A 15429-nucleotide genomic window follows, 5' to 3' on the forward strand; every position below is an offset into this window, starting at 1 on the left:
GGGGAGGTGTGAGGGCGCAGTCTGAGGGCATGGGTCCAGACACAGACTGGGGTTAGAAAGATGCAAAATACTGCGACGAATTGCAACCAGTCGGGGGAGAGATCCGGGAAGATTCTAGAAACATAACTTTCAGTGGGGTGACTTGATGAACGTATGAATTGCCATCAAGCCTTTGGCAAGTGCTTCCCAAGGCTTGAACTCAAAGCCTGCTGCTTCAGGGCTGAAGTCTTTCTGGCCCTGTGTCCCAGAAGGGCTGAATCGCACAGGCTCGGCCTGGCGGGGCCGGGCCAGCCCCGGCAGTGACCGGGTGGGGACGGGAGGCTGCGGGACCCCGGTTGAGGCTGGGCCGGACCACGGCTGCTCACACCTTGCCGAGCCTAAGCCGTGCCCCGCTGCCGGCCCCCGCTGAGCTGGAGTCCACACGGTAATTGAAAGAAATTGGCCAGGAGACAAGACTCCTGTTTGATGCCTTTGTTAGGATTTAGCTCCTGGGGTGGAGGGGCCCAAGGGATTGCTTGCACCACAGCTGTTCCCACACTGTCAGCTCCAAAGAGGAGACACAATTCAGCTTTGCAGCACACACTGCAGAGCTGGGGCTTCCATCCTCATGAGAGTAGTCAGGGACCTGTTGTTCTGGTTCGCTGTCTAGGGCTGTCAGTCCTTTCCAGTCCTCTTGAGGTCATGGTGATGCAGGAAGATGGTTTCTAAGCAGGCTTAGGTGATGCAGGGAGATGATCTTGCATCATAGCTTGCTCAAATATGTTTCCTTGTCCTTTTATTCCTCTGTTAGCTCATTGTTTTGGTGTCCTGCATGCCTTAGTTTCCATTTTACTCGGTTGCACAGCTTCCTGGGAGTTTCTTTGTTCTAGTGTGGCACAGCATCCATGGGAGTTGCCTTGTTCTGTGGCATACCTTTCTAATGGGTTGCTTTTGTTAGTTTGATTTAGCCCCCATGGGAGCAGCTCTGTTACAAAGGAGCAGGGAAGTAAGGGGAAAGGGTACAGGAATGTCTCATAAGAACCTTTAAAACACTTCAGAAACTGGTATGTAATTAACATTACTAATAACCATTGGAGTAAACAAGGGGTACAAGGTTTACAAATGGGATAAGAACATTAACTGTACCTAACTAAACACAGTATTTTATCCTGGGTGGATTTCTTGAGAGATTTTATTCATGACATGTGCCTGCAAGGATGCGGCACCTCTCTGAGCTGGGGGAGAGGCCAGGGCTGCACAGGGGGGATGTTGTTGGCAACTCCATGAGGACGCTCTGGGACGCTGCCCTGGGGTGTCCAGCGCAGTGGGGATGGATCAGCCCCTGCTCTGCTGCTCCTTCCCATCTCCCCCAGGGACCTTGCAGAGCCCCAGCCATGCTGTTTGTCCCCAGCCTGCCCACGGCCACCCTGGGGCTGCTCACGGGGGTTTTCTGTGCTGAGCTTTGGCCTGGCCGTGTTCTTGAGAGAGCCTGGGCAAGGAGCCTGGAGCCCCCAGGCCCTGCCCTGAGGCGTCAGCGCTGCCCCAGCAGTGCCCATGGCCTGTCCCTGCTGCAGCCCCGGCACTGCCACCCCCAGGGCTGTGCCCGGCCCCGAGAGCACTCAGGCCCTGCAGCAACACCAGGGCCAGGAGGGCAGCGGGGCAGTGGCACGGGAGCAGCACTGGCAACACCAAGTGCTGCTGCTCCTGGGCACAGCTGCTGTGCCAGCACTGCTCTGCCCCCAGCTCTGCACACAGACACTGCTGCTGCAGCTCCAGAGAAGGGAACAAAAGGGGCATCTCTGGAGAAAACTTTGCTGGGTAATCCTTTAGCTCCTTTAAAACCACCAGGAGCACAGGCCCTCATTGACACAGTGTGAGGCAACAGTGATGCTGGGGAGAAACAAAATGAAAAATAGCACAAACAATGAGATTTTATTGTGGAAAATATTAAGAAAGTAAAACAAAAGAAAAGAACTTCCACAATGAAACCAACAAAAAGTATCCAAGATGATTTTTATTACAAGTGATTTGCAGAAATTGGCAAGCAGTTTAATGTTCCTGAAACCATCCAGTCATCAGTGTCCACACTGCAGCCTTGAGCTCCTGGTTCCTCAGGCTGTAGATGAGGGGGTTCAGGGCTGGAGGCACCACCGAGTACAGAACTGACACTGCCAGATCCAGGGATGGGGAGGAGATGGAGGGGAGCTTCAGGTAGGCAAACATGACAGTGCTGATAACCAGGGAGACCACAGCCAGGTGAGGGAGGCAGGTGGAAAAGGCTTTGTGCCGTCCCTGCTCAGAGGGGATCCTCAGCACAGCCCTGAAGATCTGCACATAGGAGAAAACAATGAACACAAAACAGCCAAGTGCTAAACAGATAGAAAAAAAAAGAAGCCCAAGTTCCCTGAGGTAGGATTTGGAGCAGGAGAGCTTGAGGATCTGTGGGATTTCACAGAAGAACTGGCCCAGGGCATTGCCCTGGCACAGGGGCAGGGAAAATGTATTGGCCGTGTGCAGCAGTGAATAGAGAAAGGCACTGGCCCAGGCAGCTGCTGCCATGTGGGCACAAGCTCTGCTGCCCAGGAGGGTCCCGTAGTGCAGGGGTTTGCAGATGGACACATAGTGGTCGTAGCACATGATGGTCAGGAGGAAATACTCTGCTGAGACAAAAAAGACAAAAAAAAAATAGTTGGACTGAGCATCCTGCATAGGAGATGTCTCTGGTGTCCCAGAGGGAATTGTGCATGGCTTTGGGCACAGTGGTGCAGATGGAGCCCAGGTCAGTGAGGGCCAGGTTGAGCAGGAAGAAGAACATGGGGCTGTGCAGGTGGTGGCTGCAGGCTACGGCGCTGATGATGAGGCCGTTGCCCAGGAGGGCAGCCAGGGAGATGCCCAGGAAGAGGCAGAAGTGCAGGAGCTGCAGCTGCCGCGTGTCTGCCAATGCCAGCAGGAGGAAGTGGCTGATGGAGCTGCTGTTGGACATTTGCTGTGGCTGGACATTGGGTACTGCCTGGAGAAAAGGACCGTGAAGAGTTAGAGATGTCTATAATCAAAATCAAAGACATTTCCCATTCTCCCTCTTCTGTAACACACACGGACACACTCTTCTGTTTAAGAGTTGTAAGGTTTTCTTTATAAGCTCACGCATATCTCTCCTGGTATTCTTTGCATTTCTGCTGCCCCCATGAAGAACAGAGAAAGTTCTGTGAGACAAAGTAATGAGTGGAGAGTGAAGGGAGATGATCTATGGTTTGACCTGTTCAGAGTTTTTCGGGGCTTTAACCTTCCTCAAATGGAGGGTGATCACCTTCCCATGTTTTCCTATTAAAACAGCTAGATATTGCATAAAGCAGATGGATCCACCACAGCCCAGCTCCACATTTGTATCCAAGGACTCACGTTCCTCATTTCACCAACCCAACAGCATTTTCAGAACACCTCTGCCTTTCCCTGTGTGTCTTTCAGATAACACAGAGATGCTCTAGGACAGGTTTGCATCCTGGATTGAAGCTCCCAGCTGGGACTGAAATCTCAGGGAGATTTCCAAGTGTCCTTATGATGGCACTGGATGAAGGGAGATCCAGCTCCTTCCCTGGCTGCACTGCCAGCATTGCCCAGAGCCGGGCACTGGGGACAGCATCCCCCTGAGCCAGCCGTGCCCCCTGCCAGAGCCCCCAGTGCCGGGCAGCTGCTCCCAGCCCTGTGCTCTGCAGAGGGAACTGGGCCCGGGGCTGCAGAGCTGCCCCACGGCTCTGCTGCAGCTCTGCCTGCACAGGAGGGGCTTCACACCTGGGAGCCCGGCCCTGAGCGCAGAGGCTGGGCTGGGGGGACAGGAGGGAGTGGGCTTGTTCAGAGGGAGGGGCTGCACTGCAGGGGCTCCTATGGACATCTCTAAACTCTCTCTGCCACAAGATTTCTGAGCTTTTGTTTTCTCTCATTCCCTGATCTTCTCTCTGCTTCCTGGAGATTTTCCTCCTGCAGGTGTTTCCCTGTGCCTGATCTCTCCCTGCCAGCACCCACAGATCCCCCAAATCTCTGTGCACTCTCCTTGGCCTGACAGAACCGTGCCTGTTTGCAGGGCTCTGGCTGGGGACAGGTTCTGTTTGCAGCTTGGAGAAAGGACAGCTCAGACAAAGCCTGATGGGTCCAGCAAAGGTGATGCTGGTGCAGTCCATGGGAAGAGCGGCTGAAAGCACATTAGGAATCTCCTGTGAACCCACTGATCACTAAAACTAACAGTTTGTATGCCTCAGGTACTTGTCAAAATTCATAATACCTTTAATATTATTCCACCCCTCCCTGCCATTCTCCAATAGTAGGAAACTGAACACAAAATCTTAGGCAATGTCCTCATTTTATCAAAATCCTTGTCTTGGAAATATTCTATGACTGATCAGAAACCCTCAGCATGTCAGAGCTTCGTGAGCATTCACCTCCCCTCCACCAGAAATACTCAGAGTTGTTCTCACAGAGTCTGTAGGCACTGGGATGTTCCAGCTTGAGGAGATGCCTCCAGGAGCTGCAGCTGCATTGTCCTGCAGCCAGAGGCTTCCTGTGTCAAGGGCTGGCAGTGATTCTGCCCCAGGCACTTCTCAGCACCTTCCCAGCCCTGACTGATTGAAGCTCTCTGTGCCTCTGGGCTGTGCCCAGGGTGGCTGCAGGCAGTGCCCCAGCCCTGCTGGGCTGGCAGAAGAGCTGCTCAGCAAGAGAAATGTGCTTTTGAAGCTCTTCTTGGTTTCCAGGAGCTGCCTCTGTGCCAGGAGCCCGGCCCAGCTCAGCAGCACAGACACAGCAGCAGGACTTTAATGAGCCTCTTGGGGCTTTGTGCTGAGGCCCTGAACATCAGTCCCTGAGAGGGAGGGGAAGAAAGCTCTCAAGAACTCCAAGTCAGAATCCAACTCCAAAGTTTCTTTCACTTTTAATGGGTCCCACTGAGGGACATGACTGAGAAAGTGTCCCCAGGCCCCAGGCAGAGCAGAGAACTGGAGGCACTGATGACAGCTGGGGACAAAGAGAAGCCAAGGCTTGGTGCCCTGGGCCACAGCAGCCAATGCTGTGCCAGCAAGGGCTGTGAGGAGACACCTTGTCCTGAGGCCCTGGGGCCTCCTGGCACAGCCCCAGCAAGGCTGGCCACTGTCACCCCCTTGGCCTGCCCTCAGCATCCCCCCTAGCCCACATGCCAGTGGCCTCAGGGATCTGCTGGAAGGAGTCCCTGGGGAGCCTTGCTCAGGAATGGCCCTGGGGGGCTCCTTCATGCTCCCAGGGACTGCAGCTTTTCCAAAGCACTTTGGCTTTTGCTTTGGAGTCTCTGAGAGCTTTGTGCAATCATGGCCCCAATTATCTGCTGTAATTAGTCCCTTGAGAGGCTTTGTCAGTAACAACACTCAGTGGGGCTCATTAATGCTTCAAGGTACTTCAGGTTCTTAAGGTACTTTCCTTTTTCCTTCCCACACTGAGTCTCTGAGAAGTTTGTGCAATCATGGCCCCAATTATCTGCTTTAATGAGTCCCTTGGGAGCTTTGCATTGACACTCAGTGGGGCTCATCAATACTTTGAGATACTCAGGGCTTTTTCAGCTACTTTGGATTTTCCTTTCCACACTGAGTCTCTGGGAGATTTTTGTGCAATCCTGGCCTCCAGTTCTCTCCTCCAAGGAGTCCATGAGGAGCCTGTGTTTGGGATGGACCTCAGTGGTACCCATTAATGCCTGGAGACACTTTGGGTGTTTCCTCTGACTTTGTTTCCTGGATGGAAAGGTTTGTGCAGTCTCTCCTCAGGTCCTGAAGTTGAAGGGCTCAGCTCCAAATGCACCACGGGGCTCATTAGGATCAAACAAATCCTAACAATCCATGGCTGTGCCTCAATTTCCCTCTGGTCTGGTGCAGTTCTTAGGAAAGTTTCCTACAATAGTTATAGAGAAATAGTTCAAAGAGCTTCTAAGAAATGTGTTCCTATTTTTAAGGTGTCTTTTATTCCTGTTCTCTTTAGAGCAGAGGTGATTGCAGCATTCAGTGATGGATATTGATCCAGGGTCTCTCCTAAGGAGGCCTGGCCAAGTCAGAGAAGCTGTGCCTTGAGGTCTGACTCAGTGGGGACAACCTTGCTTCACATTCCCCAGCCCCATCCTGTCTCTCCTCACTCTCCTGGGACCTGCTTTGCTCACAGAACTGGCTGCACTCAGGCAAAGAGGGGTTTTCCTTCTTTGATTTTGTCAATCTAAAACTGCTGAGTTTCCCCATGGAAAACAGACACCCTCCTCAAGTGTGTGCCAAGGCCAAGGTGCCACCAAGGAGGTTCCCCTTCCCCAAGGCAGAACCACACAAGGAATGTTTCAGACACACAGGGAGTTCTACAAGAAACACAACCCCAGAGTTGGCTGAAGGCAGAATTAGAGCAGCTGCTGAAGGACAGACAAGCTTTGAACTCCTTGCAGCTGAAAGCACCAAGTGGGTTGTTGGGAGGTGTGTGAGTGAGGCAAGAGTGAGGGGAGGGAAATGCAGAGAGCCCTGGAAGTGTTCCTGTGCAGACAGGCTGCTCCAAGGGCAGCGTTGGACTTCTCTAGGGGGAACTGTGAGGGGAGATCAGGACAGAGTGACCTCCCCAGTGACCTCACAATACCCCCTGTGATGTCACACAGCCACCTAGGATGTCACAGCCCACTCAGTGATGTCACACAACCTGCCCCAAGATGTCACACCACCATTCTGTGATGTCACATCATGCTCTGTGATGTCACAGTGTCTCTTACGTGTCACAAAACCACCTCATGATGTCACATATCCTCCCGTAATGTCACACAGCCATGTTTGATTTCATAGTTCACTCTATGATCTCACAGTTGGCACTGTGATGTCATACAACCTGTCCTGAGATGTCACATGGCTCTTCTATGATGTCAGTGCCCACTCTAGGATTTCATATCACAACCATGTGGTGCCACAGTCCGCTCAGTGATGTCACAACCCTCTCTGTGATGTTGTACATCTAACCTCTGGTGTCACAGTCCTCTCTGTGATGTCACAACCCACTAAGTGATATCACCCAGCCCACATTGTGATGTCATAAAGCCACACTGCGATGTCACACCCTGCTCTATGATGTCACACAGTCCCCTCTGTGATGCCGTAGCTGCTCAGTGACCTCACACAACAAACTCTGTGATGTCACAGCCCCATCTGTGACCTCACACAACCCACTCGGAGCTGTCACACAGCCCCTTTCTGACATCCCAGCTGCTCTGGGGCTCCAGGACACAGCCACAGAGGTGCTGCTGTGACACAGCCCCCTCTGGCACATCCCACAGCCCCTGCCAGTGCTGAGCCCCTGGCAGCTCTGTCTGGGCCTGCTCGTGTCCCTGAGCTGCCCTGGCAGGGCCCCAGCCCTGCTGGGCTGTGCTCAGGAGCTGCTCCTGGCCAGAGCTGTCTCTCTGCAGCGCTGCCCTTGCCAGGAGCTGCCTCTGGGCCAGGAGCCCAGCCCAGCTCAGCAGCACAGACACAGCACCAGCACTTTCATCACCCTCTCAGGCCTTTGGGGCTTGTCATGGTTTTAAAGCAGTAACTAAAAAAATGACTAGAAAACTTACTATTTCTTGCTGTCAGATATGGATTAGAACAAAAGAAAAACAGGCTGAAAACTTAAAAGGAATAAAGAAAGTTTATCAACAAAACTACAAGAATAAGAACACCAGAATAAACCTCCAGAAAAACCCCTTTATCCCACACTATCCAACCATTCCCTTGTTCACATGACAACATAGAGACAAAAAAACTTTAGAACTTTGGTGTTTAAAACAGTCCCAATTCCTGCTAGAGTCTTTTCATCAGCCTTTGTAGAGAAACAGAAGTCTGCTTCTGCTAATCTATGGGGTTTCTTGCAAGAAAGCTATTTCTGTTACAGCTTTCTATTTTTCTGATGCCAGCTGCCCGGAAATCTGCCATCAGTTCACTCCTCCCATTTCACATCACTCTGAGGTGTGTATGGGTCAATGAGTCTAGGGATGTCATTTTTAAGGATGAGTTATTCAAAGGCAAAAGTCCTCTTCATCTGTCTCTGTGAGCTTCGCTGGAAACAGAAGTTTTCTCCTTGCCTCAAGTGGCCCCAAATCTTCAACTATTATTTCTCCCCCCTCTGTTCCAGCACCTCACTGTATCATAATTACTCCACCTTTTGCTCAAAATCCACACTTTGAACACTCCATTCCAATTAAAGGAGTTCTTTCAGAACATTATTGTCCATCTCCATAGCTTTAACAGAAAGATATTTCAGCTTATAAAGCATCTCCTTATTCTCTACCTTTCCTGAAGCTTCTTTTCTTTCCTGTCACTGGTAGTTTATAAAGTCTCTTTTCATGTTGATCACTCTCTTTTTCTCTCTCTGGATAAAAAAAAAAGATTAATCTGCAAGTCTCATCTGGGAAATGAAAGGGTTAAAATCTTGTCCAGGCTTTGTAGATGGTTCTGTGATCTCTGCCGGAGCAGCAGCTGGAGCTGTCTGCGATAGAAAATTCTTCATGGCTGCTCTGGAGAGTGTGGTCACTGTCTCAGCCTGCCGCAAGTCCAGAGCTTTTTCTTTTCTTTACTCAGCATCTCTGGTGAATTCAGTCACAGCAAAAACTGCAGCCGAGCCAGGGACCGGCCTGGCCCGGCCAGAGCCCGGGGCAAGCCCCGCAGGCCCCATCTCCCGGCCGGGAGCCGCGGCAGGCCCAGCCCAGCCCCTGCCCGGCCGCATGGCCTGGGCAGGGAACGGGAGGCCTGGAGCTCTGTTACCTTTCACAGCCAGGAAACAAAGAGAGACAAGAGAGCTCTGGCTTTACATCTTAAGGTAGGGTTCACAAGTTGATCCCACTTTTCAATGGTCAAAACTGCTGTCAATTCCCAGTAATGACTGATAATTGGTCAGGAGAAAAGGCTCCTATCAGTCCCCAGCAACTTCAACTTCCTTAGCTCCTAAAACCACCTTAAAGGTAAAGTCACCCCATGATAAAGTCTCATCAAAATCCCACAAAATACCAGAAAATTCCACAACAGTACAAAAAACCCCTACCAAATTCCAGAAACATCCCACCAAATCGCCACAAAATTCCAAAGAAGCTAAGAAAAATCCCTCACAATTCTTCAAGTCTCCTCAAAATCCCACAAAATTCCAGAAAAATCCCACAAAATTGCAGAAATTTTCAAAAAAGCCCAACAAATTCCAGAAACATCCCACCAAATCCCACAAATTTCCACAAAATCTAAAAAATATCTCAAAATTCTTCAGGTCTCCTCAAAATCCCTCAAAATTCTACAAAACTCCACAAAATCTCCTCAATATCCAACAAAATTCAAGGAAAAATCCCACCAAATTGCAGAAAAATCCCATACAAATCATTAAATTTTCTGAAAACCCCACCAAATTCCAGTAGCATCCCACAAAATCCCCACTAATTTCCACAAAATCAAAGAAAATACCTCAAAATTCTTCAAGTCCCCACAAAATCCCTCAACATTCCACAAAAAAATCCCACACAATTCATTAAATGTTCTGAAAACCACAGCAAATTCCAGAAACAAACCCACCAAACTACCGCAAAAACTCCACAAAATCTCAGAAAAATCCCTCACTATTCTTCCAGTATCCTCAAAATCCTTCAAGATTCCAGAAAAAAATCCACAAAATTCCCTAAAACTTCCCAAAAACCCCACCAAATTCCAGTAACATCCCACCAAATCTCCACAAAATTTCCAAAGAAGCTAAGAAAAATCCCTCAAAATTCTTCGTCTCCACAAAATCCCACAAAATTCAAGAAAAATCCCACCAAATTGCAGAAATATCCCACCAAATCTACACAAATTTCCACAAAATCTAAGAAAAATCACTCATAATTCTTCAAGTCTCCACAACATCCCACAAAAACTCCAGAAAAAATCTCCAACAAAATTGCGGAAAGCTTCTCAAAACCCTACCAAATTCCAGTAACATCCCACAAAACCCCCACTAATTTCCACAAAATCTAAAAAAATACCTCAAAATTCCGTCATTTCTCCACAAAATCCCACAAAATTCCACAAAAAAATCCCACACAATTCATTAAATGTTCTGAAAACCACAGCAAATTCCAGAAACATCCCACCAAATTGTCGCAAAATTCCACAAAATCTCAGAAAAATCCCTCATAATTCTTCAAGTCTCCTCAAAATCCCACAGAATTCCACAAAAAAATCCCTCACAATTCATTAAATGTTCTGAAAACCCCACCAAAATTGCAAAAACATCCCACCAAACTGCCGCAAAATTCCACAAAATCTCAGAAAAATCCCTCACTATTCTTCCAGTATCCTCAAAATCCCACAAAATTCAAGAAAAATCCCACCAAATTGCAGAAATCTTCTCAAAAGCCCAACAAATTCCAGAAACATCCCACAAAATCTAAACGAATTTCCACAAAATCTAAGAAATACCTCATAATTCTTCAAGTCGCCTCAAAATTTCCACAAAAACTCCCACAAAATCTCCTCAATATCCTACAAAATTGCAGAAAAATCCATGAAATTCCCCTAAATATTCTCAAAACCCCACCCAATTCCAGTAACATCCCAGAAACTCCACACTAATTTTCACAAAAACCAAAGAAAATACCTCAAAATTCTTCATGTCTCCTCAAAATCCCACAAAATCCCAGAAAATTCCACAAGAGTACAAAACATCCCACAAAATTCCAGAAACGTCCCAGAAAATCTAAACAGATTTCCACAAAATCAAAGAAAATACCTCAAAATCCTTCATGACTCCTCAAATTCCCTCAAAAAATTCTACAGAACTCCCACAAAATCTCCCCAATATCCTACAAAATTCAAGAAAAATCCCACCAAATTCCAAAACAATCCCACACAATTCATTAAATGTTCTGAAACACCCAGCAAATTCTAGAAACACCCCACCAAATCTCCAAAAAATTCCACAAAATCTAAGAAAAAATCCCTCAGAATTCTTCAAGTCCCCTCAAAATCCCAAAAATACCATAAAATTCCACAACAGTACAAAAAAAATCCCACAAAATTCCAGAAACATCCCACCAAATCCCCACAAAATTCCAAAGAAGCTAAGAAAAATCCCTCACAATTCTTCAAGTCTCAATATCCTACAAAATTCAAGAAAAATCCCACCAAACTGCAGAAAAATCCCATACAGTTCCCTAAATGTTCTCAAAACCCGACGAAAATTGCAGAAACATCCCACCAAATCTCCACAAAATTCCAAAGAAGCTAAGAAAAATCCCTCACAATTCTTCAAGTCTCCACAAAATCCCACAAAATTCAAGAAAAATCCCACCAAATTGCAGAAATATCCCACCAAATCTACACAAATTTCCACAAAATCTAAGAAAAATCACTCATAATTCTTCAAGTCTCCACAACATCCCACAAAACTCCAGAAAAATCTCACAACAAAAATTGCGGAAGGAAAGCTTCTCAAAACCCTACCAAATTCCAGTAACATCCCACAAAACCCCCACTAATTTCCACAAAATCTAAAAAAAAAATACCTCAAAATCCATCATTTCTCCTCAAAATCCCACAAAAATTCCACAAAAAAATCCCACACAATTCATTTATAATGTTCTGAAAACCCCACCAAAATTGCAGAAATATCCCACCAAATTGCCACAAAATTCCACAAAATCGCAGAAAAAATCCCTCACTATTCTTCCAGTATCCTCAAAATCCCTCAAGATTGCAGAAAAAAAAATCCCACAAAATTCCCTAAAACTTCCCAAAACCCTTCCAAATTCCAGTAACATCCCACAAAATCCAGACAAAAATTCCACAAAATTCAAAAAAAATCCCCCAAAATTGAAGAAATCTCCTCAAAACCCCACCAAATTTCCAGTAACATCGCAAAAAATCTCCACAAAATTCCAAAGAAGCTAAGAAAAATCCCACACAATTCTTCAAGTCTCCACAAAATCCCACAAAATTCAAGAAAAATCCCACCAAATTCCAGTAAACATCCCACAAAATCTCCACAAAAATTCCAACGAAGCTAAGAAAAAATACCTCAAAAATACTTCATGTCTCCTCAAAATCCCTCAAATTCCACAAAACTCTCATAAAAAAATCCTCAATATCCTACAAAAATTCAAGGAAAAATCCCACACAATTCCATAAATGTTCTGATAACCCCACCAAATTCAGAAACATCGCACCAAATCGCCCCATATTTCCCCAAAATCTAAGAAAGGTCCCTCAAAATTCTTCAAGCCTCCACAAAATCCCAAAAATTTCACAATAAAATCCCACACAATTCATTAAATGTTCTGAAACCCACAGCAAATTCCAGAAAACACCCCACCAAATTGCCGCAAAATTCCACAAAATCTCAGAAAAATCCCTCATAATTCTTCCAGTATCCTCAAAATCCCTCAAGATTGCAGAAAAAAATTCCACAAAATTCCCTAAAACTTCCCAAAACCTACCAAATTCCAGAAACATCCCACAAAAATCCAGACAAAAATTCCACAAAACTTCCCAAAAAAATCCCACAAAATTGCAGAAATCTCCTCAAAACCCCACCAAATTAAAGTAACATCCCACAAAATCTCCACAAAATTCCAAAGAAGCTAAGAAAAATCCCTCACAATTCTTCAAGTCTCCTCAAAATCCCTCAAGATTGCAGAAAAAAATCCCACAAAATTCCCTAAATCTTCCAAAACCCTACCAAATTCCAGAAACATCCCACAAAATCCAGACAAAATTCCACAAAATTCCCAAAAAAATCCCACAAAATTGCTAGAAATCTCCTCAAAACCCCACCAAATTCCAGTAACATCCCACAAAATCTCCACAAAATTCCAAAGAAGCTAAGAAAAATCCCTCACAATTCTTCAAGTCTCCACAAAATCCCACAAAATTCAAGAAAAAATCCCAACAAAATTCCCCTAAAACTTCCCAAAACCCTTCCAAATTCCAGTAAAATCCACAAAATCCAGACAAAATTCCACAAAATTCAAAAAAAATCCCACAAAATTGAAAGAAATCTCCTCAAAACCCCACCAAATTCCAGTAACATCGCACAAAAATCTCCACAAAATTCCAAAGAAGCTAAGAAAAAATCCCACACAATTCTTCAAGTCTCCACAAAATCCCACAAAATTCAAGAAAATATCCCACCAAAATTCCAGTAACATCCCACAAAATCTCCACAAAATTCCAACGAAGCTAAGAAAAAATACCTCAAAATACTTCATGTTCTCCTCAAAATCCCTCAAAATTCCACAAAACTCTCATAAAAAATCCTCAATATCCTACAAAATTCAAGGAAAAATCCCACACAATTCCATAAATGTTTGATAACCCCACCAAATTCCAGAAGAAACTTTCGACCCAAATCGCCACATATTTCCACAAAAATCTAAGAAAAATCCCTCAATAATTCTTCAAGTCTCCACAAAATCCCACAAAATTCCACAAAAAAAATCCCACACAATTCATTAAATGTTCTGAAAACCCCACCAAAATTGCAAAAACATCCCATCCACCAAACTGCCGCAAAATTCCACAAAATCTCAGAAAAATCCCTCATCTATTTCTTCTCAGTATCCTCAAAATCCCTCAAGATTGCAGAAAAAAATTCCACAAAATTCCCTAAAACTTCCAAAAACCCTACCAAATTCCAGAAACATCCCACAAAATCCAGACAAAATTCCACAAAAATCCCAAAAAATCCCACAAAATTGCAGAAATCTCCTCAAAAACCCCACCAAAATTCCAGTAACATCCCACAAAATCTCCACAAAAAATTCCAAAAAAGCTAAGAAAAATCCCTCACAATTCTTCAAGTCTCCACAAAATCCCTCAAAATTCAAGAAAAATCCCACCAAATTGCAGAAACATCCCACCAAATCTACACAAATTTCCACAAAATCGAAGAAAAATCACTCATAATTCTTCAAGTCTCCACAACATCCCACAAAACTCCAGAAAAAATCTCCAACAAAATTGCAGGAAAGCTTCTCAAAACCCTACCAAATTCCAGTAACATCCCACAAAACCCCCACTAATTTCCACAAAATCTAAAAAAATACCACAAAATCCGTCATGTCTCCTCAAAATCCCCCAAAATTCCACAAAACTCTCATAAAAACTCCTCAATATCCTACAGAATTCAAGGAAAAATCCCACACAATTCCATAAATGTTTTGAAAACCCCACCAAATTCCAGAAACATCGCACCAAATCGCCACAAATTTCCACAAAATCTAAGAAAAGTCCCTCATAATTCTTCAAGTCTCCACAAAATCCCACAAAATTCCACAAAAAAATCCCACACAATTCATTAAATGTTCTGAAAACCACAGCAAATTGCAAAAACACCCCACCAAAAACTGCCGCAAAATTCCACAAAATTCTCAGAAAAATCCCTCCATAATTCTTCCAGTATCCTCAAAATCCCTCAAGGATTGCAGAAAAAAATTCCACAAAATTCCCTAAAACTTCCCAAAACTCTACCAAATTCCAGAAACATCCCACAAAATCCAGACAAAATTCCACAAAATTCCCAAATAATCCCACAAAATTGCAGAAAACTCCTGAAAACCCCACCAAAATTCCAGTAACATCCCACAAAATCTCCACAAAATTCCAAAGAAGCTAAGAAAAATCCCTCACAATTCTTCAAGTCTCCACAAAATCCCTCAAGATTGCAGAAAAAAATCCCACAAAAATTCCCTAAATCTTCCCAAAACCCTACCAAATTCCAGAAACATCCCACAAAATCCAGACAAAATTCCACAAAATTCCAAAAAAATCCCACAAAATTGCAGAAATTTCCTCAAAACCCCACCAAATTCCAGTAACATCCCACAAAATCTCCACAAAATTCCAAAGAAGCTAAGAAAAATCACTCATAATTCTTTAAGTCTCCTCAAAATCCCTCAAGATTGCAGAAAAAAATCCCACAAAATTCCCTAAATCTTCCCAAAACCCTACCAAATTCCAGAAACATCCCACAAAATCCAGACAAAATTCCACAAAATTCCCAAAAAATCCCACAAAATTGCAGAAATCTCCTCAAAACCCCACCAAATTCCAGTAACATCCCACAAAATCTCCACAAAATTCCAATGAAGCTAAGAAAAATCCCTCACAATTCTTCCAGTATCCTCAAAATCCCTCAAAATTCCACAAAACTCTCATAAAAAATCCTCAATATCCTACAAAATTCAAGGAAAAATCCCACACAATTCCATAAATGTTCTGAAAACCCCACCAAATTCCAGAAACTTCCGACCAAATCGCCACAAATTTCCACAAAATCTCAGAAAAATCACTCATAATTCTTCAAGTCTCCACAAAATCCCACAAAATTCCACAAAAAAATCCCACACAATTCATTAAATGTTCTGAAAACCCCACCAAAATTGCAAAAACATCCCCACCAAACTGCCGCAAAATTCCACAAAATCTCAGAAAA

At 45.0% G+C, this 15429-nt stretch overlaps 1 protein-coding gene across 1 annotated transcript; it reads right to left on the reverse strand.

Moving 5' to 3' along the window:
- Positions 1 to 2028: 2028 nt before the first annotated feature.
- On the reverse strand, positions 2029 to 2631 carry LOC148182888 (olfactory receptor 14J1-like). Its single transcript, XM_088063857.1, has one exon. It carries the CDS (start codon positions 2614 to 2616, stop codon positions 2029 to 2031), a length of 588 nt encoding a protein of 195 aa, XP_087919983.1. The 5' UTR covers positions 2617 to 2631.
- Positions 2632 to 15429: the final 12798 nt, after the last annotated feature.

This window comes from Pseudopodoces humilis, chromosome 18, assembly GCF_049639895.1.
Source record: "Pseudopodoces humilis isolate 2021_Gansu_Grassland_sample_001 chromosome 18, ASM4963989v1, whole genome shotgun sequence".
In the NCBI taxonomy this organism is placed as follows: domain Eukaryota; kingdom Metazoa; phylum Chordata; class Aves; order Passeriformes; family Paridae; genus Pseudopodoces; species Pseudopodoces humilis.